The sequence below is a fragment of the Dreissena polymorpha genome, chromosome 14 (genome assembly GCF_020536995.1).
Source record: "Dreissena polymorpha isolate Duluth1 chromosome 14, UMN_Dpol_1.0, whole genome shotgun sequence".
In the NCBI taxonomy this organism is placed as follows: Eukaryota; Metazoa; Mollusca; class Bivalvia; order Myida; family Dreissenidae; genus Dreissena; species Dreissena polymorpha.
The window spans coordinates 57,901,578-57,925,484 of NC_068368.1; the positions used below are offsets into that span (position 1 = coordinate 57,901,578).

At 39.0% G+C, this 23,907-nt stretch overlaps 1 protein-coding gene across 4 annotated transcripts in view; it reads right to left on the bottom strand.

Annotated features, from left to right (window-relative positions):
• Positions 1–4,363: 4,363 nt before the first annotated feature.
• LOC127857568 (DENN domain-containing protein 3-like) overlaps positions 4,364–23,907 on the bottom strand; it is a 61,703-nt gene continuing 42,159 nt past the window's right edge. For 3 of the 4 annotated variants that reach the window (XM_052394021.1, XM_052394022.1, XM_052394024.1), the window contains 7 exons: positions 23,143–23,288; positions 21,286–21,425; positions 20,613–20,740; positions 20,033–20,173; positions 9,620–9,738; positions 8,668–8,700; positions 4,364–7,343 (listed from right to left, as the gene is read on the bottom strand). In XM_052394021.1, the coding sequence (XP_052249981.1) occupies positions 7,235–7,343; positions 8,668–8,700; positions 9,620–9,738; positions 20,033–20,173; positions 20,613–20,740; positions 21,286–21,425; positions 23,143–23,288 (816 nt within the window). In that variant the 3' untranslated portion in view covers positions 4,364–7,234. The remainder of the gene's footprint in view (positions 7,344–8,667; positions 8,701–9,619; positions 9,739–20,032; positions 20,174–20,612; positions 20,741–21,285; positions 21,426–23,142; positions 23,289–23,907) is intronic. The other variant, XM_052394023.1, reaches the window with a different exon arrangement.

A 23,907-nucleotide genomic window follows, 5' to 3' on the forward strand; every position in this document is an offset into this window, starting at 1 on the left:
GCTAATCGTCATTGGCACACAAAATAGCACATTTACTTCTTTAAATTCATTCACTTTGTAGTTTTTGTTCAAGTGTTAAGTATATATAGACGTTATTTTGATTAGAATCTTATGAGAATAAGGTTATACGTTTGTCTGTGTCCAAATATGTGTTTTATCAATGTGTGGCATATCTAGTTCTGTTTCTTATAGACTGAAGTAAACACATAATTAGGAGTGCATGTATTGTAGAATCACGTGAATCGATTCTTTTTCTTAATTAACAGGTTGATTTTATAGCTCACCTGAGCACAATGTGCTCATAGGGAGCTTTTGTGACTGCCTTTTGTCCGTCATGCGTCAACATTTTCCTTGTTAACACTCAAGAGGCCACATGTTTGTCCTATCTTAACGAAATTTGGTCTAAAGATTTGTTTCAATGATATTTTGGACGAGTCCGAAAATGTTTCCGGTTGGTTGGAAAACATGGCCGCCAGGGGGCGGGGCATTTTTCCTTACATGGATATACTAAAACCTTGTTAACACTTTAGAGGCCATGTTTATTGTGCGATCACCATGAAACTTGGTCAGACGATTTGTGCTAATGAGATCTTGGACGAGTTTGAAAATAGTTCCTGGTGTTTGAAAAACATAGCCGCCAGGGGCGGGACATTTTTCCTTAAATGGCTATAAATGGTTCTAGTAAAACCTTGTTAACATTCTAGAGGCTACATTTATTGACAGATCAAATGATATATTGGGCTGCACAGAACAGGTTAGTTTCTTTGCCTCTCAGATGAGCGACTATGGGCCTTTCAGGTCCTCTTGTTTAAATTTCTTTTTCCACATGTGTTATCTCATTTTTACGTAGGAATTTCGGAATTTAGTTTTGCAAACTTAAGTTTGATGAACAACATTTCTTTTACAGCTTACAATAGTAAAGCTTGATATTACTTAGTCTATAAGCACTTGCAATTGGACATTTTTTTATATGATCTCTTTAAGAAGCCTCTTTAAATAATTGAACCTTCAACTGGAGCTCGAGATTTCGTATATATTATTTAAGTGTCCATAAAGAGGCATGTAGGCTTACTAGAAGATTCAGTATGAACACTTTTCATACAATCTGAAACATTCCCAATAAGATGCTATGCAAAGTATGAATAATTTACTGATGTTTTAGTAATCTTTTACCCCATCTATGACAATATAGTACCTGCATATCATTGCATAGAAAATCGTTATCATTATTTTGTCAATGCTTTTCATACATCAATATTAGCAATAATTTCCACTTTGCCATATAATTTTAACTTTGCTTGCAGATGCAATTCTGTCCAAATTATACATTATTATTATAAACTTTGCTTTTATTAGTTTTGATTCTACCACCAACCGCAACTTGTTTTCTGTGGAGTAAATTAAATAAATAAAATCTGCAAAACTTGTTATACTACAATAATTTATGGAGTTATTCTGCAGACAATCACGGTGTTATTGAAGCATGACGCACGAACAAGACACTGGGCGTTTTGCCGTACGAAGAGTGCCTTGAATGTTCACTGGAGCATGCTGCTCAGCTTTGGGCCGTATGAAGCGTGTCTTGAATCTTCAATGGAGCATGACGCTCAGCTGTAGGCCGTATGAAGCGTGTCTTGAATGTTCACTGGAGCATGAAGCTCAGCTATAGGCCTTATGAAGCGTGTATTGAATGTTCAATGGAGCATGACGCTCAGAAGAAGGCCGATGAAGCGTGTCTTGAATGTTCACTGGAGCATGACGCTGAGCAAAAGGTGGTAGGCAAAATGCCCAGTGTCTTGTATGTGCGTCATGCTCCAGTGACCATTCAAGATACGCTCCATACAGAAGGGTGTCTTGAATGTTCACTGGAGCATGACGCTCAGCAAAAGGCGGTATGAAGCATGTCTTGAATGTTCACTCGAGCATGACACTTAGCATAAGGCGGCAGGCCCGTACCCAGGCCATGGGCCCAGGGGCCTGGGCCCCCCCAGCTGGCTGTCGAACTACGATTTTGTTTTTAAATAATCGGCCCACTGCAATTTTTTCTCTCGTGCAAGGGCCCACAGTACTCTTTCCCTCAAAACAAAGCGCAGCTATGTTGTATTGTCCCTGATAAACAAGGGGATTAACGCTCGCCAATCGAGATAAGCCTTTAGGCAATGTTTTCTTATCGCCTTGTACACACATCCCCGATCAGTCCCCCATTGTGATCATGAATGCTTCATCTATCGATGGTTGATGTAACATGTATTTTGATAAGTGCAGCGAATGGAAGCAACTGCTGCAGGAGGTCGTAGACTATGGTCTGATAATTGCCGACGCATGTTTTTTTCCTTCTTTGAGAAGGCCCTAGACGTATTTTCTCCTTCTAAAAGTTAAATTGTTTTTTTTTTTACCTTTTATTGGGAACTTTTAGGTCCCAATATATACTTTTTGCATTGAGAATAGGGCAGTGAATTTAAACCGGAACAAAAATACTGACAAAGGTATTAAAACTGAGTATTTATAATTTTTGAAAGGAAATCACTGAAAAAGACTACGATGAGATAGTTAACATGTTTGTTTAAAAGAAAAACAGAATTTGGCAGAATTCAGTATCTAAAATAATTGAGTATCGAGAATTGAATAATATCAACCTATTAATGGCTCATTGGTAAAAAAATGAAAATTGAAACAACAAATCGATCTCATTATATAAGTTAACCTGATCCAGTGTAGAAAAATATTGTATAATTAAATTATCTCTTTCATTGAATCAGTTTGAAAACAGTAAAATATGTTAAATTGATTATTTAAGACTTTCATTATTTCCCCCAAAAATGAGGCGTTTCAAGCATTTTTTTTCCTCAAAAATGGCAAGGTCTTTCCCAAAAAATCAGATTTAAAAAAAACTGTGAAGTTATTGATTTGTGAAAAAAAATGGTGGAAGCAATACGAGAGTTGATGTGGATAATCGTCAGTTTAAACCTCTAAGTTTCGGAAATCTTAAGCTTTTAATATTGTTGTGAATTCACCCCAATGTTTAAAGCTAAAGACTTTCGAAATGTGCTGATTTACTTGTTATATTCCATTAATTCATATCACAAAATACGGTTTTTATAAGTATTGAAATTCACCTTGCAAAGTGACTAATAAAAAAAGTAAATATATCACAGGTGTTGGGCGCGTGGCCAAGTCACTTTAACACTATCAATTTGCCATAAAATAACATTTGTTATCATATTGACCAAAAAAAAATTCTGATATGTTATATATGAACATATAATTTTTTATTTTTTTTTGTCAATATGATAAAAATATGTTGATTTATGACAAATTGATAGTGTTCAAGTGACTTGGCCACGCGCCCAACACCTGTGATATATATAGGGAGGGGGGACCCCTCCCAAACCCTCCCCGGTTGGGCCCCCCCAGTAAAAAAATCCTGGGATCGGCCCTGGGCGGTATGAAGCCTGTCTTGAATGTTCACTGGAGCATGATGCTCAGCTGTAGGCCGTATGAAGCGTGTCTTGAATATTCACTGGAGCACGACGCTCAGCAGAAGGCCGTATGAAGCGTATCTTGAATGGTCACTGGAGCATGACGCACGAACAAGACACTGGGCATTTTGCCTTATGAAGCGTGTCTTGAATGTTAACTGGAGCATGACGCTCAGCTGTAGGCGGTATGAAGCGTGTCTGGAATGTTCACTGGAGCATGACGCTTAGCATTAGGCGGTATGAGGCGTGTCTTGAATGTTCGCTGGAGCATAACGCTGGAACATGACGCTCAGCAGTAGGAAGTATGAAGAGTGTCTTGAATGTTCACTGGAGCATGACGTTCAGCAGATGGCGGTATGAAGAGTGTCTTGAATGTTCACTGGAGCATGACGTTAAGCAGCAGGCCGTATGAAGAGTGTATTGAATGTTCAATGGAGCATGACGCTCGAACAAGATGCTCAACAGTAGGTCGTATGAAAAATTTCTTAATTAATCGTTTAAAAAAAAAAGTAAAGTATATCGTTAGCATTAAACTATCCTACATTTTAAGGTTAATTATGTCAATTATTTTTTTATATAACATAACAAACAAAAATATTAATCTGAATTCTCTGCAAACAGTCGCTTAACGACAGCTTTAACAGTTGTTACGGTTGTTCACGATTACTTTTGTTAATGTTGATGCACTGATAGTAGTAAAATCCAGCAGTATCAAGTTCTTCCTTGTACATGTTTGTATAGTGTATAGGTGCAGAAACATTTAAAAAACTCTGCAACGGCATAATGCCGAGTCTTTCTTAGCGTTATGTTCCACTGAACATTTAAAAATGTTATCACGTTAAAGTACTGGATCACTTCCCGAAAGATAACATGCGTACGTATGATTATCTTTTGTGTATTTATTCTGTTTATAAAAAGAATATACACATGTGTTTAATAAAATGTAAACTACAACTACACACATTATATGTATACAAGAGAAGTGTCGCATACACTGATTCCTGTCGCAATACATGTTCGGACACAGACAAATCAACAATCAGGATGCAGAATCAAAGGGGTTTTCAGGGATTTACACACGGGCTGGACATAATGTAAACAAGTCGTTAAGAACTGTTTTTGCAAATATCTCAAGTGATTGAAATACATTTGCAAAACTCTGTAGGGCATAAAAGACAGTTTGCCTTGCAGTTTGTGCCGATAGCTTAAGGTATAAGAATAAATCGTTGAATACGTCTGAAATCGATGACACAATTTCATGTTGCGTGAAGCATAATTGTGCAGTATACATGGCATTTCTTAACAAGAACACAGGCTTATTAAATATTATGAAGTATTTCACATTGCCATAAGCAGCATAAAAATCTGTCATTTATACACTTGTTGAAATGCTTAAGGAAAATTGTTCTAAAAAGTTATGTGGAACAAGAGATTGCCAAGCAATATGGTCCCCTAGCGGTGAAACTCCACCATTGTCAGTAAATATTTTTTATTTGTTGCCATAGCAACCAGTATTCTTGACGTAGGAACAAAATGAAATGACGTGCATAATCTCCATATTGCCATCTATCCATGTTTCAAGTTTCGTGAAAAAAATATGAAGAACTTTTAAAGTTATGGCAGGATCCAGAAAAGTGTGACGGACAGACTGACAGACAGACAGACAGACAGACAGACAGACAGACAGACATAGCGCAAATCATAAGTCCCTTCCGGTTTCACCGGTAGGGGACAAAAAACAGCACTTACGTGTGTGTTTACAACCATTAACTTTTAATTGGGAACCCTACAGAGTCACGTGATCCTGCACCCTTACAATATATTAAACAGTATAACAACTACAAAGGGTCATAGTTCAACCACAACAGGTCAGAGTCAATATTCCTTCCTTTATGATCATCTAAAAGTAAAGGCCATTCCACTGTTAAGATTTCAGCAAGATCAATAGAGTGGGATATAAATCATTAGGAGTACGCATTACATAGGTTTTCTCAGAACGAGGATCATTCTAAAAAAAACAAGGGACAAAATTGTCACAAAACCAGGTTTTCATTGTGAAAAAAAAATCTGATAAAGGGAGAAAACTCAAACTGAACTTTTGAAATGAACAAACAAAATAAACCCCCTTTGTAAGTTTGTTTTTAAAAAAAATCTATTTTTAGTCGTGGCTACCTTGACATTGGAGATATTGACATGATTCTTTCGTGCGACACACCATCCCATAATGGTGAACAAATGTGCCAAATGATTTTAAAATCTCACAATGAATGACATAGTTATGGCCAGGACAAGCTCATTTATGGCCATTTTTGACCTTTGAACTCAAAGTGTGACCTTGACCTTGGAGATATCGACGTAATTATTTCGCGCGACACACCGTCCAATGATGGTGAACAAATGTGCCAAATGATTTTAAAATCTGACAATGAACGACATAGTTATGGCCCGGACAAGCTTGTTCCGCCCGCCAGCCCGCCAGCCAGCCCGCCCGCATTCGCCAATCTCATAACCAGTTTTTTCCTTCGGAAAACCTGGTTAATAATTTAAATCATACAAGATTGCACTTAGAAAGATTCATTAATAGGTTTCATTGCACCATGTTAATTGCAAATACACATGTACAAAATATCATGTCAAGAAACAGACGCAGGTATGTAAAAAATAACATATTTAACAAGAGTTGTCACAGTAGGATGACTTATGCCCCCTATAAAAGCTTGATAGAAGTTATGAGCTTTTTTCAAAACCTAAACGCAGATTTCGAAACCTAAACACGGACCCTAAGTTCAAGGTCAAGGTCACAGGGGTAAAAATTGTTGTGCGTATGGAAATGCCTTGTCCATATACACATGCATACCAAATATGAAGGTTAAATCTCAAGTAACATAGAAGTTACGAGCATTTTTCGAAACCTAAAAGCAGATTTCGAAACCTAAACGCGGACCCTAAGTTCAACGTCAAGGTCACAGAGGTCAAAATTTTTGTGCGTATGGAAAGGCCTTGTCCATATACACATGCATACCAAATATGAAGGTTATATATCAAGGGACATAGAAGTAATGAGCATTTTTCAAAACCGAAACGCAGATTTCGAAACCTAAACGTGGACGCTAAGTTCAACGTCAAGGTCACATAAGGTCAAAATTTGTGTGCGTATGGAAAGGCCTTGTCCATATACACATGCATACCAAATATCAAGGTTATATCTCAAGGGACATAGAAGTCATGAGCATTTTTTAAAACCTAAACACAGATTTCGAAACCTAAACGCGGACCCCAAGTTCAACGTCAAGGTAACAGGGGTCAAAACTTTTGTGCGTATGGAAATGCCTTATCCATATACACATGCATACCAAATATGAAGGTAATATCTCAAGGGACATAGAAGTTATGAGCGTTTTTCGAAACCTAAACACAGATTTCGAAACCTAAACACGGACCCTAAGTTCAACGTCAAGGTCACAGGGGTCAAAATTTGTGTGCGTATGGAAAGGCCTTGTCCATATACACATGCATACCAAATATGAAGGTTATATCTCAAGGGACATAAAAGTTATGAGCATTTTTCGAAACCTAAACGCAAAATGTGACGGAAAGACGGACAGACGGACGGACAGTCCGATCACTATATGCCCTCCTACCGGGGGCACAAAAATCAAATCAATAATTATATGCACTTTTTACAAAATAATCGTATTTCATTAAACTAGTGTGTTGAGTTAATCAGTGTGTCGTCCTGAATAAATCTCAGAGCTTCAATCCACTTTAGCAACAAAGTTGCCGGAGTCTGTGACAGTGGTGTTAACACTGGCGCTCCAAATGCACACCCGTCCGTCGGCACTGCCCCCACCTGATATGATATATCTGAAAACAACAGGGGCGAGAATACGAGAATTCACAATATAGTCATACATATGAATACATTTGTATAATAAATATATATTTTTTTATATATTCAGTACTTAAGCGATTTTTAATTTAAACTAGAGCTTTGTCACAGACGTGACGAATACCCCCACATGCCGCATTGACACAGAATATTTTGCATGTTGTCTTCACAAAAAACAGCGGACACCATGCTCAATGTTTAAAACGCACTAAGTGACCCGGTGACCTGGTTCTTTGACCCTGCATGGCCCATGTTTGAACATGACCTACACATCATCTAGATAATACTTCTGACCAAGTTTGGTGAAGATCGGATGAAAACTATTTGAACTAGAGAGCAGACACCATGCTGAATGTGTAAAACCTACTAAGTGACCCAGTGACCTAGTTTTTGACCTGGCATGACCCATATTCGAACTTGACCTAGACATCATCTAGATACAACTTCTGACCAGGTTTGGTGAAGATCGGATGAAAACTTCTTGAATAAAGAGCGGACACCATGCTCAATGTTTAAAACGCACTAAGTGACCCCGTGACCTAGTTTTTTACCCGGCAAGGCAAATGTTCGAACTTGGCCTAGACATCATCTAGATACAACTTCTAACCCAGTTTGGTGAAGATCGGATGAAAACTACTTGAATTAGAGAGCGGACACGGACCGACAGACAAACCGACAGACCGACAGACAAGCTCACTCCTATATACCCACCTAAACTTCGTTTAGTGGGGATATAACTACATTGGTAATAGATACGCTATCTATCGTACCAGGAATTATGCGGCCTGAAAACGTGTAATGGTGAACATTTTAAGAAAGTTATTAATGAACATATTAAAGCCGATCTCTTATTATCTGTCTGATAGCGATTTCGTTATAGAGTTTATATCAAAACATACAACTTAATCACTGTTCAACGTTTTTAAATCACTTTATTTTTTAATGTCTCTCGAAGTACGATTTTTTTTATTGGAAGTGGGAAAACTAACGACAAACAAACACATGTAAAAGGACCAGGTTTGACGATGAAAACTATCAATCATACAGCAAAAGGGTAAATATCAAATCAGTATGGGTGCTAATTGTGATAAGGGAAAAATGGTTAATTGCTGCAGGGACAACTGGCACAAGAGATACCATTGCTGTAGAGAAATAAAAACCACAAAGAATAACCACCGATACCATGAGAAAATGAACTATGTAGTGGAATAGCTAGAGGGTGTACACTAGTAATAATGTTGGTTTTACGGGCGTGGTGGGTATGAGTTATTCATGCAGTGAGATTTCAATTGTGAATACCTTGAAATGCAAGTACCCCCGTCGTCACCAAGGCTTAAAATGAGGACATAGCTGTTAGTACTGTGTTCCTATCCATACAGCAATTGAAGCAATAAACAAACTCAAACATAGCATGAAAAACGTATAAATGAATCCCATAGTGATACTTGTAGAAAAGGGTTTTTCAGCAAGGCACGCACATCTCCACGAGCAAAGTTAATATACAACCTATTTACAAATGCAATCAACCGTACCTATCATCGATGTCACACAGTGCTATCAACCTTACATATTATTTACATCAAACAGTGTTATCGACCTTACCTATGATTGACGTCACACCGTGCTGTCCACATTTCCTATCATTGACGCCACACAATTCTATCAACCTTACCAATCATTGATGTCACATAGTGATATCAATCTTTCCTATCATTGCATCTCATAATGCAATCAACATTACAAATCATTGATGTCACACCACGCTATCAGCCTTTTCTATAATTAATGTCACACAGTGCTATCAACCTTTCCAATCATTGATGTCACACAGTGAAATGTACGAGTATGCTCCAGAGTACATCACATGGAAGAAGAAGATGAAGAAGTGCTATCAACAGTTCCGATCATTGACGTCACACAGTGCTATCACCCTTTCCAATCATTGATGTCACACAGTGCTATCAACCTTTCAAATCGTTGACGTCAAACAGTGCTATTAACCTCACCTATCAATGACGTAAGACAGAGCTATCAACCTTTCCAATCATTGATGTCACACAGTGCTATCAACCTTTCAAATCGTTGACGTCAAACAGTGCTATTAACCTCACCTATCAATGACGTAAGACAGAGCTATCAACCTTTCCAATCATTGATGTCACACAGTGCTATCAACCTTTCAAATCGTTGACGTCAAACAGTGCTATTAACCTCACCTATCAATGACGTAAGACAGGGCTATCAACCTTACCTATCGTTGACGTCACACAGCACTCTTACACAGTCTTCGTGGGCAGAAAGCTTTTTGATGAACTTCCGGTCTATTGCTGAGAATATTCGTATGTCACCGGATTTCGTTCCAATCCAGACCTAAAGAAATAAGTGCTTAAAATAGACTAATAAATACATGTTATTTACCAAGAACTAGGATTCAAATGATCGTTATTAATCTATCAATGCACAACAATTATTTTTCTGATGAGCAAGAATTGAACCACGAACGCGAAAGCATCAGACCATGAAAGAGATGAACAGTGATAGATTCATGCATAATAACATTGCTAAGCAGTCAATAAAAATAACACAATAACAATTAATGAATGAAATCTTACTTGTAATAACTTGTGGGTTGCACAATATTTTATCTTATACATGTATATTCTAACAGTTCCATATTCAGAATAAATTTTAAAATTCAGCTATGTTCACAGCAGAAATAAAATTGCCATAAAGAAGCAGCTTGTTTTTAAACGATCTCCTTTATGCTTGTGATGCCATACCTTCTTATCGATCTTGGTTATGCTTGTGATGCCATACCTTCTTATCGATCTTGGTTATGCTTGTGATGCCATACCTTCTTATCGATCTCGGCTATGCTTGTGATGTCATACCTTCTTATTGATCTCGGCTATACTTGTGATGCCATACCTTCTTATTGATCTCGGCTATGCTTGTGATGCCATACCTTCTTATCGATCTTGGCTATGCTTGTGATGTCATACCTTCTTATCGATCTTGGCTATGCTTGTGATGCCATACCTTCTTATCGATCTCGGCTATGCTTGTGATGTCATACCTTCTTATGGATCTCGGCTATACTTGTGATGTCATACCTTCTTATCGATCTCGGCTATGTTTGTGATGTCATACCTTCTTATCGATCTTGGCTATGTTTGTGATGTCATACCTTCTTATCGATCTCGGCTATGTTTGTGATGTAATACCTTCTTATTGATCTGGGCTATGCTTGTGATGTCATACCTTCTTATTGATCTCGGCTATACTTGTGATGTCATACCTTCTTATCGATCTTGGTTATGCTTGTGATGCCATACCTTCTTATCGATCTTGGTTATGCTTGTGATGCCATACCTTCTTATCGATCTTGGTTATGCTTGTGATGCCATACCTTCTTATCGATCTCGGCTATGCTTGTGATGTCATACCTTCTTATTGATCTCGGCTATACTTATGATGCCATACCTTCTTATTGATCTCGGCTATGCTTGTGATGCCATACCTTCTTATCGATCTTGGCTATGCTTGTGATGTCATACCTTCTTATCGATCTTGGCTATGCTTGTGATGCCATACCTTCTTATCGATCTCGGCTATGCTTGTGATGTCATACCTTCTTATGGATCTCGGCTATACTTGTGATGTCATACCTTCTTATCGATCTCGGCTATGTTTGTGATGTCATACCTTCTTATCGATCTTGGCTATGTTTGTGATGTCATACCTTCTTATCGATCTCGGCTATGTTTGTGATGTAATACCTTCTTATTGATCTGGGCTATGCTTGTGATGTCATACCTTCTTATTGATCTCGGCTATACTTGTGATGTCATACCTTCTTATTGATCTCGGCTATGCTGGTGATGTCATACCTTCTTATTGATCTCGGCTATGCTTGTGATGTCATACCTTCTTATCGATCTCGGCTATGCTTGTTTTGCCATACCTTCTTATCGATCTCGGCTATACTTGTGATGCCATAACTTCTTAACGATCTCAGCTATGCTTGTGATGCCATACCTTCTTATTGATCTTGGCTATACTTGTGATGCCATACCTTCTTAACAATCTCAGCTATGCTTGTTATGCCATACCTTCTTATTGATCTTGGCTATGCTTGTGATGCCATAACTTCTTATTGATCTAAGCTATGCTTGTGGTGTCATACCTTCTTATTGATCTCGGCTATGCTTGTGATGTCATACCTTCTTAACGATCTCGGCTATTCTTGTGATGTCATACCTTGTTATCCATCTCGGCTATGCTTGTGATGTCATACCTTCTTATCGATCTTGGCTATGATTGTGATGCCATACCTTCTTATTGATCTCTGCTATGCTTGTGATGCCATACCTTCTTATCGATCTCGGCTATGCTTGTGATGCCATACCTTCTTAATGATCTCAGCTATGCTTGTGATGCGCTATGCTTGTGATGCCATACCTTCTTATTGATCTCGGTTATGCTTGTGATGTCATACCTTCTTATTGATCTGGGCTATACTTGTAATGTCATACCTTCTTATTGATATTGGCTATGCTTGTGATGCCATACCTTCTTATTGATCTCGGCTATACTTGTGATGTCATACCTTCTTATTGATCTCGGCTATGCTTGTGATGTCATACCTTCTTATTGATCTCGGCTATACTTGTGATGTCATACCTTCTTATTGATCTCGGCTATGCTTGTGATGCCATACCTTCTTATTGATCTCGGCTATGCTTGTGATGTCATACCTTCTTATTGATCTCGGTTATGCTTGTGATGTCATACCTTCTTATTGATCTCGGTTATGCTTGTGATGTCATACCTTCTTATTGATCTCGGTTATGCTTGTGATGTCATACCTTCTTATTGATCTCGGTTATGCTTGTGATGTCATACCTTCTTAGTGATCTCGGTTATGCTTGTGATGTCATACCTTCTTATTGATCTCGGCTATACTTGTGATGTCATAGCTTCTTAACGATCTTGGCTATGTTTGTGATGCCATACCTTCTTATTGATCTCGGCTATGATTGTGATGTCATACCTTCTTATTGATCTCGGCTATACTTGTGATGTCATACCTTCTTATTGATCTTGGTTATGCTTGTGATGCCATACCTTCTTATTGATCTTGGTTATGCTTGTGATGCCATACCTTCTTATTGATATTGGCTATGCTTGTGATGTCATACCTTCTTATTGATCTCGGCTATACTTGTGATGTCATACCTTCTTATTGATCTCGGCTATGCTTGTGATGTCATACCTTCTTATCGATCTTGGCTATGCTTGTGATGTCATTCCTTCTTATTGATCTCGGCTATTCTGGTGATGTCATACCTTCTTATTGATCTCGGCTATACTTGTGATGTCATACCTTCTTATTGATCTTGGTTATGCTTGTGATGTCATACATTCTTATTGATCTCGGCTATGCTTGTGATGTCATACCTTCTTATTGATCTCGGCTATGCTTGTGATGTCATACCTTCTTATTGATCTCAGCTATGCTTGTGATGCCATACCTTCTTATTGATTTCGGTTATGCTTGTGATGTCATACCTTCTTATTGATCTCGGCTATGCTTGTGATGCCATACCTTCTTATTGATCTCGGATATGCTTGTGATGCCATACCTTCTTATTGATCTCGGCTATGCTTGTGATGCCATACCTTCTTATTGATCTCAGCTATGCTTATTATGCCATGCCTTCTTATTGATCTCGGCTATGCTTGTGATGCCATACCTTCTAACCGATAATGGCTATGCTTGTGATGCCATACCTTCTTATTGATCTCGGCTATACTTGTGATGCCATACCTTCTAATCGATCGTGGCTATACTTGCGATGCCATACCTTCTTATTGATCTCGGCTATACTTGTGATGTCATAGCTTCTTAACGATCTTGGCTATGTTTGTGATGCCATACCTTCTTATTGATCTTGGTTATGCTTGTGATAAAATACCTTTTTATGGATCTCGGCTATACTTGTGATGTCATACCTTCTTATTGATCTCGGTTATGCTTGTGATGTCATACCTTCTTATCCATCGTGGCTATGTTTGCAATGCCATACCTTCTTATCAATCTCGGCTATGCTTGCGATGCCATACCTTCTTATCGATCTCGAGTTTGCTTGTGATGCCATACCTTCTTATCGATCTCAGCTATGCTTGCAATGCCATACCTTTTTATCGATCTCGGCTATGCTTGTGATGCCATACCTTCGTATAGATCTAGGCCATGCTTCATTGCCATACCTTCTTATCGATCTCGGCGATGCTTGCGATGCCATACCTTCTTATTGATCTCGGCTATGCATGCGATGCCATTCATTCTTACTGATCTCGGCTATGCTTGGGATGCCATACCTTCTTATCGATCTCGGATATGCTTGCGATGCCATACCTTCTTATCAATCTCGGCTATGCTTGCGATGCCATACCTTCTTATCAATCTCGTCTATGCTTGCGATGCCATACCTTCTTATTGATCTCAGCTATGCTTGCGATGCCATACCTTCGTATAGATCTCGGCTATGCTTCATTGCCATACCTTCTTATTGATCTCGGCGATGCTTGCGATGCCATACCTTCTTATAGATCTCGGCTATGCTTGTGATCCCATACCTTCTTATCGATCTCGGCTATGCTTGCAAGCCATACCTTCTTATCGATCTCAACTATGCTTGCGATGCCATACCTTCTTATCGATCTTGGCTATGCTTGCGATGCCATACCTTCTTATCGATCTTGGCTATGCTTGCGATGCCATACCTTCTTATCGATCTTGGCTATGCTTGCAATGACATACCTTCTTATCGATCTCAGCTATGCTTGCGATGTCATACCTTCTTATCGATCTCAGCTATGCTTGCGATGCCATACCTTCTTATCGATCTCGGCTATGCTTGCGATGACATACCTTCTATTCGATCGTGGCTATGCTTGCGATGCCATACCTTCTTAACGATCTTGGCTATGCTTGCGATGCCATACCTTGTTATCGATCTCGGCTATGCATGCGATGCCATACCTTCTTATCGATCTCGGCTATGCTTGCGATGACATACATTCTAATTGATAGTGGCTATGCTTGCGATGCCATACATTCTTTTCGATCTCGGCTATGCTTGCGATGCCATACCTTCTTATCGATCTCGGCTATGCATTCGATGCCATACCTTCTTATTGAACTCGGCTATGCTTGTGATGCCATACCTTCTTATTGATCTCGGCTATGCTTGTGATGTCATACCTTCGTACAGATCTCGGCTATGCTTGTGATGTCATACCTTCTTATTGATCTCGGCTATACTTGTGATGTCATACCTTCTTTTTGATCTCGGTTATGCTTGTGATGCCATACCTTCTTATTGATCTCGGCTATACTTGTTATGTCATACCTTCTTATTGATCTCGGTTATGCTTGTGATGTCATACCTTCTTATTGATCTTGATTTACTTGTGATGCCATACCTTCTTATTGATCTTGGTTATGCTAGTGATGTCATACCTTCTTATTGATCTGGGTTATGCTTGTGATGCCATACCTTCTTATTGATCTTGGTTTTGCTTGTGATGTCATACCTTCTTATTGATCTCAGTTATGCTTGTGATTCCATACCTTCTTTTTGATCTCGGTTATGCTTGTGATGCCATACCTTCTTATTGATCTTGGTTATGCTTGTGATGTCATACCTTCTTATTGATCTCGGCTATGCTTGTTATGCCATACCTTGTAATCGATCGTGGCTATGCTTGTGATGTCATACCTTCTTATTGATCTCGGTTATGCTTGTGATGCCATATCTTCTTATTGATCTTGGTTATGCTTGTGATGTCATACCTTCTTATCGATCTCGGTTATGCTTGTGATGCCATACCTTCTTATTGATCTCGGCTATGCTTGTGATGCCATATCTTCTTATTGATCTCGGCTATACTTGTGATGTCATACCTTCTTATTGATCTGGGTTATTCTTGTGATGTCATACCTTCTTATTGATCTCGGTTATGCTTGTGATGTCATACCTTCTTATTGATCTCGGCTATACTTGTGATGTCATACCTTCTTATTGATCTGGGTTATGTTTGTGATGTCATACCTTCTTATTGATCTTGGTTATGCTTGTGATGTCATACCTTCTAATTGATCTCGGTTATGCTTGTGATGTCATACCTTCTTATTGATCTCGGTTATGCTTGTGATGTCATACCTTCTTATTGATCTCGGCTATGCTTGTGATGCCATACCTTCTTATTGATCTCGGCTATGCTTGTGATGCCATACCTTCTTATTGATCTCGGCTATGCTTGTGATGCCATGCCTTCTTATTGATCTCGGCTATACTTGTGATGCCATAGCTTCTAATCGATCGTGGCTATGCTTGTGATGTCATACCTTCTTATCGATCTCGGTTATGCTTGTGATGCCATACCTTCTTATTGATCTCTGCTATACTTGTGATGTCATACCTTCTTATTGATCTCGGTTATGCTTGTGATGCCATAACTTCTTATTGATCTCAGCTATACTTGTGATGTCATACCTTCTTATCAACTTCGGCTATGCTTGTGATGCCATACCTTCTTATCGACCTCGGCTATACTTGTGATGTCATACCTTCTTTTTGATCTCAGCTATGCTTGTGATGTCATACCTTCTTATCGATCTCGGCTATGCTTGTGATGTCATACCTTCTTATTGATATTGGCTATACTTGTGATGTCATAGCTTCTTATCGATCTCGGCTATGCTTGTGATGTCATACCTTGTTATTGATCTCGGCTATGCTTGTGATGTCATACCTTCTTATTGATCTCGGCTATGCTTGTGATGTCATACCTTCTTATTGACCTCGGCTATACTTGTGATGTCATACCTTCTTATTGATCTCGGCTATACTTGTGATGTCATACCTTCTTATTGATCTCGGCTATGCTTGTGATGTCATACCTTCTTATTGACCTCGGTTATGCTTGTGATGTCATACCTTCTTATTGATCTCGGCTATGCTCGTGATGTCATACCTTCTTATCGATCTCGGCTATGCTTGTGATGTCATACCTTCTTATTGATATTGGCTATACTTGTGATGTCATAGCTTCTTATCGATCTCGGCTATACTTGTGATGTCATACCTTCTTATCGACCTCGGCTATACTTGTGATGTCATACCTTCTTATTGATCTCTGCTATGCTTGTGATGTCATACCTTCTTATCGATCTCGGCTATACTTGTGATTTCATACCTTCTTATCCACCTCGGCTATGCTTGTGATGTCATACCTTCTTATTGATTTCGGCTATGCTTGTGATGTCATACCTTCTTATTGATCTCGGCTATGCTTGTGATGTCATACCTTCTTATTGATCTCAGTTATGCTTGTGATGTCATACCTTCTTATTGATCTCGGTTATGCTTGTGATGCCATACCTTCTTATTGATCTCGGTTATGCTTGTGATGCCATACCTTCTTATTGATCTCGGTTATGCTTGTGATGTCATACCTTCTTATCGACCTCGGCTATACTTGTGATGTCATACCTTCTTATTGATCTCGGCTATGCTTGTGATGTCATACCTTCTTATCGATCTCGGCTATGCTTGTGATGTCATACCTTCTTATTGATGTTGGCTATTCTTGTGATGTCATACCTTCTTATCGATCTCGGCTATGCTTGTGATGTCATACCTTCTTATCAACCTCGGCTATGCTTGTGATGTCATACCTTCTTATTGATCTCGGCTATACTTGTGATGTCATACCTTCTTATTGATCTCGGCTATGCTTGCGATGCCATACCTTTGTACAGATCTCGGCTATGCTTCATTGCCATACCCTCTTATCGATCTCGGATATGTTTGCGATGCCATACCTTCTTATCAATCTCGGCTATGCTTGCGATGCCATACCTTCTTATCGATCTCAAGTTTGCTTGTGATGCCATACCTTCTTATCGATCTCGGCTATGCTTGTGATGCCATACCTTTTTATCGATCTCGGCTATGCTTGCGATGCCATACCTTCGTATAGATCTCGGCCATGCTTCATTTCCATACCTTCTTATCGATCTCAGCGATGCTTGCGATGTCATACCTTCTTATTTATCTCAACTATGCTTGCAATGCCATACCTTCTTATTGATCTTGGCTATGCTTGGGATGACATACCTTCTTATCAATCACAGCTATGCTTGTGATGCCATACCTTCTTATTGATCTCGGCTATGCTTGTGATGTCATACCTTCTTATTGATCTCGGCTATGCTTGTGATGTCATACTTTCTTATTGATCTCGGTTATGCTTGTGATGTCATACCTTCTTATCGACCTCGGCTATACTTGTGATGTCATACCTTCTTATTGATCTTGGCTATGCTTGTGATGTCATACCTTCTTATCAATCTCGGCTATGCTTGTGATGTCATACCTTCTTATTGATATTGGCTATACTTGTGATGTCATACCTTCTTATCGATCTCGGCTATGCTTGTGATGTCATACCTTCTTATCAACCTCGGCTATGCTTGTGATGTCATACCTTCTTATTGATCTCGGCTATACTTGTGATGTCATACCTTCTTATTGATCTCGGCTATGCTTGCGATGCCATACCTTTGTACAGATCTCGGCTATGCTTCATTGCCATACCCTCTTATCGATCTCGGATATGTTTGCGATGCCATACCTTCTTATCAATCTCGGCTATGCTTGCGATGCCATACCTTCTTATCGATCTCGAGTTTGCTTGTGATGCCATACCTTCTTATCGATCTCGGCTATGCTTGTGATGCCATACCTTTTTATCGATCTCGGCTATGCTTGCGATGCCATACCTTCGTATAGATCTCAGCCATGCTTCATTTCCATACCTTCTTATCGATCTCAGCGATGCTTGCGATGTCATACCTTCTTATTTATCTCAACTATGCTTGCGATGCCATACCTTCTTATTGATCTTGGCTATGCTTGGGATGACATACCTTCTTATCAATCACAGCTATGCTTGTGATGCCATACCTTCTTATTGATCTCGGCTATGCTTGTGATGTCATACCTTCTTATTGATCTCGGCTATGCTTGTGATGTCATACTTTCTTATTGATCTCGGTTATGCTTGTGATGTCATACCTTCTTATTGATCTCGGCTATGCTTGTGATGTCATACTTTCTTATTGATCTCGGTTATGCTTGTGATGTCATACCTTCTTATCGACCTCGGCTATACTTGTGATGTCATACCTTCTTATTGATCTTGGCTATGCTTGTGATGTCATACCTTCTTATCAATCTCGGCTATGCTTGTGATGTCATACCTTCTTATTGATATTGGCTATACTTTTGATGTCATACCTTCTTATCGATCTTGGCTATGCTTGTGATGTCATACCTTGTTATTGATCTCGGCTATGCTTGTGATGTCATACCTTCTTATTGATCTCGGCTATACTTGTGATGTCATACCTTCTTATTGATCTCGGCTATGCTTGCGATGCCATACCTTTGTACAGATCTCGGCTATGCTTCATTGCCATACCCTTTTATCGATCTCGGATATGTTTGCGATGCCATACCTTCTTATCAATCTCGGCTATGCTTGCGATGCCATACCTTCTTATCGATCTCGAGTTTGCTTGTGATGCCATACCTTCTTATCGATCTCAGCTATGCTTGTGATGCCATACCTTTTTATCGATCTCGGCTATGCTTGTGATGCCATACCTTCGTATAGATCTCGGCCATGCTTCATTGCCATACCTTCTTATCGATCTCAGCGATGCTTGCGATGCCATACCTTCTTATTGATCTCGGCTATGCATGCGATGCCATTCATTCTTACTGATCTCGGCTATGCTTGGGATGCCATACCTTCTTATCGATCTCAGCTATGCTTGCGATGCCATTCCTTCGTATAGATCTCGGCTATGCTTCATTGCCATACCTTCTTATCGATCTCGGCGATGCTTGCGATGCCATACCTTCTTATAGATCTCGGCTATGCTTGCGATGCCATACCTTCTTTTTTATCTCAACTATGCTTGCGATGCCATACCTTCTTATCGATCTTGGCTATGCTTGCGATGACATACCTTCTTATCAATCACAGCTATGCTTGCGATGCCATACCTTCTTATCGATCTTGGCTATGCTTGCAATGACATACCTTCTTATCGATATCAGCTATGCTTGCGATGCCATACCTTCTTGTCGATCTCAGCTATGCTTGCGATGCCATACCTTCTTATCGATCTCGGCTATGCTTGCGATGACATACCTTCTAATCGATCGTGGCTATGCTTGCGATGCCATACCTTCTTAACGATCTTGGCTATGCTTGCGATGCCATACCTTGTTATCGATCTCGGCTATGCATGCAATGTCATACCTTCTTATCGATCTCGGCTATGCTTGCGATGACATACCTTCTAATTGATAGTGGCTATGCTTGCGATGCCATACCTTCTTATCGATCTCGGCTATGCTTGCGATGCCATACCTTATTATCGATCTCGGCTATGCAATCGATGCCATACCTTCTTATCGATCTTGGCTATGCTTGCGATGACATACTTTCTAATCGATCCCGGCTATGCTTGTGATGTCATACCTTCTAAATGATCTCGGCTATGCTTGCAATGCCATACCTTCTTATCGATCTCGGCTATGCTTGCGATACCATCAGACTTTCTGCCTGGACTTTCATCGGTATCAAGAACATACAACAACTCCCCGGTGGTGATGTCCCATATGTGCACTAAACCATGTTTGCGTCCACCAGCCCATATCTGTAGTTACAAAAAAACTTAACATCATCATGATCTCAAAATGTTAACACGCAACTTTAACCAGTCTGGTGTTATAAAAAATGTTTTTTTATGTTTAAAGCAACAAGGCAAGTAAGACTTCCAATGTAATACAAGCAATTATAACAAAGACAGTTGGAATTGTTTATACCTGTGTTGTTCATGCATGTCATGGAAATGCACAATTGTGTGGGTCTAAATATGGCAAATTAAAAAATAAAGTCAACAACCATGACAACACACATTATGCATATTAATCATATTAAAACAGTGAAAGGCTCTGTGAGATGGTGTCAACTTAAGAAAAAATCAATACATGCGAAACACATGCCATCCTCCATTACATTACCAGTCCATTTGATATCACTTAAATGCCGTCCGATACCTATTAATTGGATATCAATGATACGCTGCTTATTACCTGTCCATTGGATATCACTGAAACTCCATCCACTTCCGAGGATTTGTCTGCTATCGTTTCCGGTGAAACCCGCAGAGAGTGAAGTATATTGCCATTGAGTTCAGTTATAAATATCGTCGACCACTTATCTGAAAGTCATATTGGCATATTGATATGTCACCTGAATTGACGAATTCACACCTTCATATACAAACATTCATACATAATAAACTGTATCTTGTTTATGCTATCAGCTATGTATTTTGAAATTAAATTTCCATTCCTACCCGAGTAAGCATTCAAACTTGTAATATCTAACTTCAGAGCGTTCTTTATATAAATGAGCCTCGTTCTGGACTTAAGACATGTGCGTAAAGTGTCGTCCTGGACATGCCTGTGTAGTACACACGGGCTGAACTGGGACGTAACTTTCCACTTTAATTGCATTTTTGTTTCAATGAAGTCTCTTCTAACAGAAAATCAAGTTTAAGAAATAGTCAATGGAAAACACAGTCTTCATTTTACAAGCCTCAGTCAAATTAATATTTCCTTCCATTTACCAGCATAACCATGTGGACGGTGCGTCAAAGCTTTCTTAAGATTACATGCAAGAAGGAATAGAATTTTACAAGTCCCTGTTTCATTGACCTTTAAAATGAAAATTAACCCCATTGTTTCCAAGTACACCACTCACGGCATATCATTCTATCGTGGTACATATGCAGCCCGCGCAGACCGTTAAACTGTTCATGTTTGATGACAGCCTGTGCGTGGGAGAGACGCTGGACTTCCCATTTGATGATTGTGCCATCCAGACTTGCCGTGTACACATACCTGATACAGACCAAAAGATTGCTATTGTTTACAAATGGAATTTTCCTCACATGCATACTTACTGCAAATACCGAGCACATTGTGTTCTATACTTTATTTATTATCAGTAAAACATTTATTACAAGAAAACAAACGTTTCAAAATATATTATCTTTTGTATACACATCATATTAAGACCCAAAACAGAGCAAAAGTATTTAGTATATGGATAATTGTGAATAAAACCATGATTTTGTCAAAACTTTTAAAATGCATTTGTGTGAATATCAACACTTGTTTGCAAACCAGTGAACGCAGTGTAATTTTTTCAGGTGCGCGTGACGTCACTGGACAATCCGTTTATAGAAATACAAATAACTTCCACATACACATTGAGAAGTCATAATTTGTGTATCACACGCTTATTCAATTCTATTTAAAACAGGTGATAAAAAGAACATGTTTTATGAAAATAATGTAGCATAGTTCGTTCAATGAATGACCCTTCGTGTAGTTCGTTGTGATTACGCAATAATATAATTCACAACCAAGTCTGTAAATAAGTTGACCACATAATTTCAATATTGTCTGTCTTATCGCACAACTTGTGCTATTGAATGTAATACAATGTACTTATATATATCACAATTTCAAAAGTGCAATTATAATTTCAAATTCATGAATGTAAATGTTCCAACAAAAGTTATCCTCCGAGTCAAGCCGAACCGTTCTATACCAAACGTAGCCCACATAATAAAACACAAGTACAGCAAAAATATGTTGCTAAGAACCATACATATGTTTTATTATGAACTCGGTCGATTGTATAATTACTGTTACATAAATTATCCATAGGTAATTATTTTATCATACAATTTTAATATGGACACACCTGTCTTTGACATTCTGTTTAAATAAAAGGCAATAGATATGTAGATATAAACCCATTCATGTCAAGCGTCTAGAAAAATGGCCTTGGCAAACAGCGTAGACCCAGATGAGACGCCGCATGATGTGGCGTCGCATCACTGTCTACGCTGTTTGCTGAAAGGAATTTCTGTAAAAAAATATTCTAAATATTGAAATAAATACACTAGACCTAATTTTGGAAATAAATTGATCCAATTTAGCAGGATGGGACAGTCCACTAGGCATAAGTGGGTTAAAGGAATGACTGCTAATCATATTGGCTTTATGAATTAAAGTGTTATACTGTTATATCGACAATTGATCCTAAATCATAAGCGCTCAAAAATGTCAATTAAAAGCAAGACTATTGCCAAGCAACATTTGTCCCCTATCAGTAAAACTCCACCATTTTCAGAAATTAAAAAATATTTGTTGCCATAGCAACCAGAATTTTTGACGTAGGAACGAAATGAAATGACGTGCATAATCTCCATATTGCCATCTATCCATGTTCGAAGTTTCATGAAAAATTATGAAGAACTTTTAAAGTTATCGAAGGATCCAGAAAGTGTTACGGACAGACTGACCAGCAGACTGGTCATCAACACACAGAGCGCAAACAATAAGTCCCCTCCGGTTTCACCGGTAGGTGACAAAAACTGACCGCTACTATGTACAAGTGGTAATCAGTACGACATTCATCGACAAAAGCGATCGTTTCTATGTACGACAATTCTTACGGACTTAATTTAACATGAATAATCTATTACGCCACACATACATGTTGTATATTACCCGACACTTTTTTGGACTGAATTCCACTACTCACTTGCCATGGTCGTATGGAACTATGCTCGAAATGAGGTCCGGGTGGTCCATGAGAGTCTTGTTGCACGAGAACACACGTACGTCGAATATAAAGATGCCTGACGACCCCGCCCACACGTGGGTACCACCAACCACCTTGAGACACATCTGGTTACAAATAGGAAAGAGAGATATATACATGTACCGACCACCTTAACCTGGTAACACAGCAATGAGTAAATAAAAATGTATACATCTAAGAACGAACAGAATTCCCGGAAAGTAGCGAAAAGGTTTTGTCAGTTATCGTACATGTCCGTGCCAGTCGCTAGCCAAACAGAAGTCAACAAAACTATTGCCAAGCAATATATGTCCCCTACCGGCTCCACCATTGTCAGATTTTTGTTTTGTTTATTTGTTGCCATTGCAACCAGAATTTTTGACGTAGGCACAAAATGAAATGACGCGCATAATGTCTATATTGCCATCTACACACGTTTTAAGTTTAATGAAAAAATATGAAGAACTTTTAAAGTTATCGCAGGATCCAGAAAAGTGTGACAGACAGACTCACAGACAGACGCACAGAGCGCATACCATAGGTCCCCTCCGGTGAAACCGGTAGGGGACAATAAATACAATACCAGTGGATATCTGTAAAGAGCCCTGAAAGTGAACGCTACTCGAAGTTAACAGAGAAAATGCATATCTTAACTACTTTTTGTTACGAACCATCGCTGTATGTATATCAAAAGTTTCAATCAACATTCATATTTCTTTGTCTGTG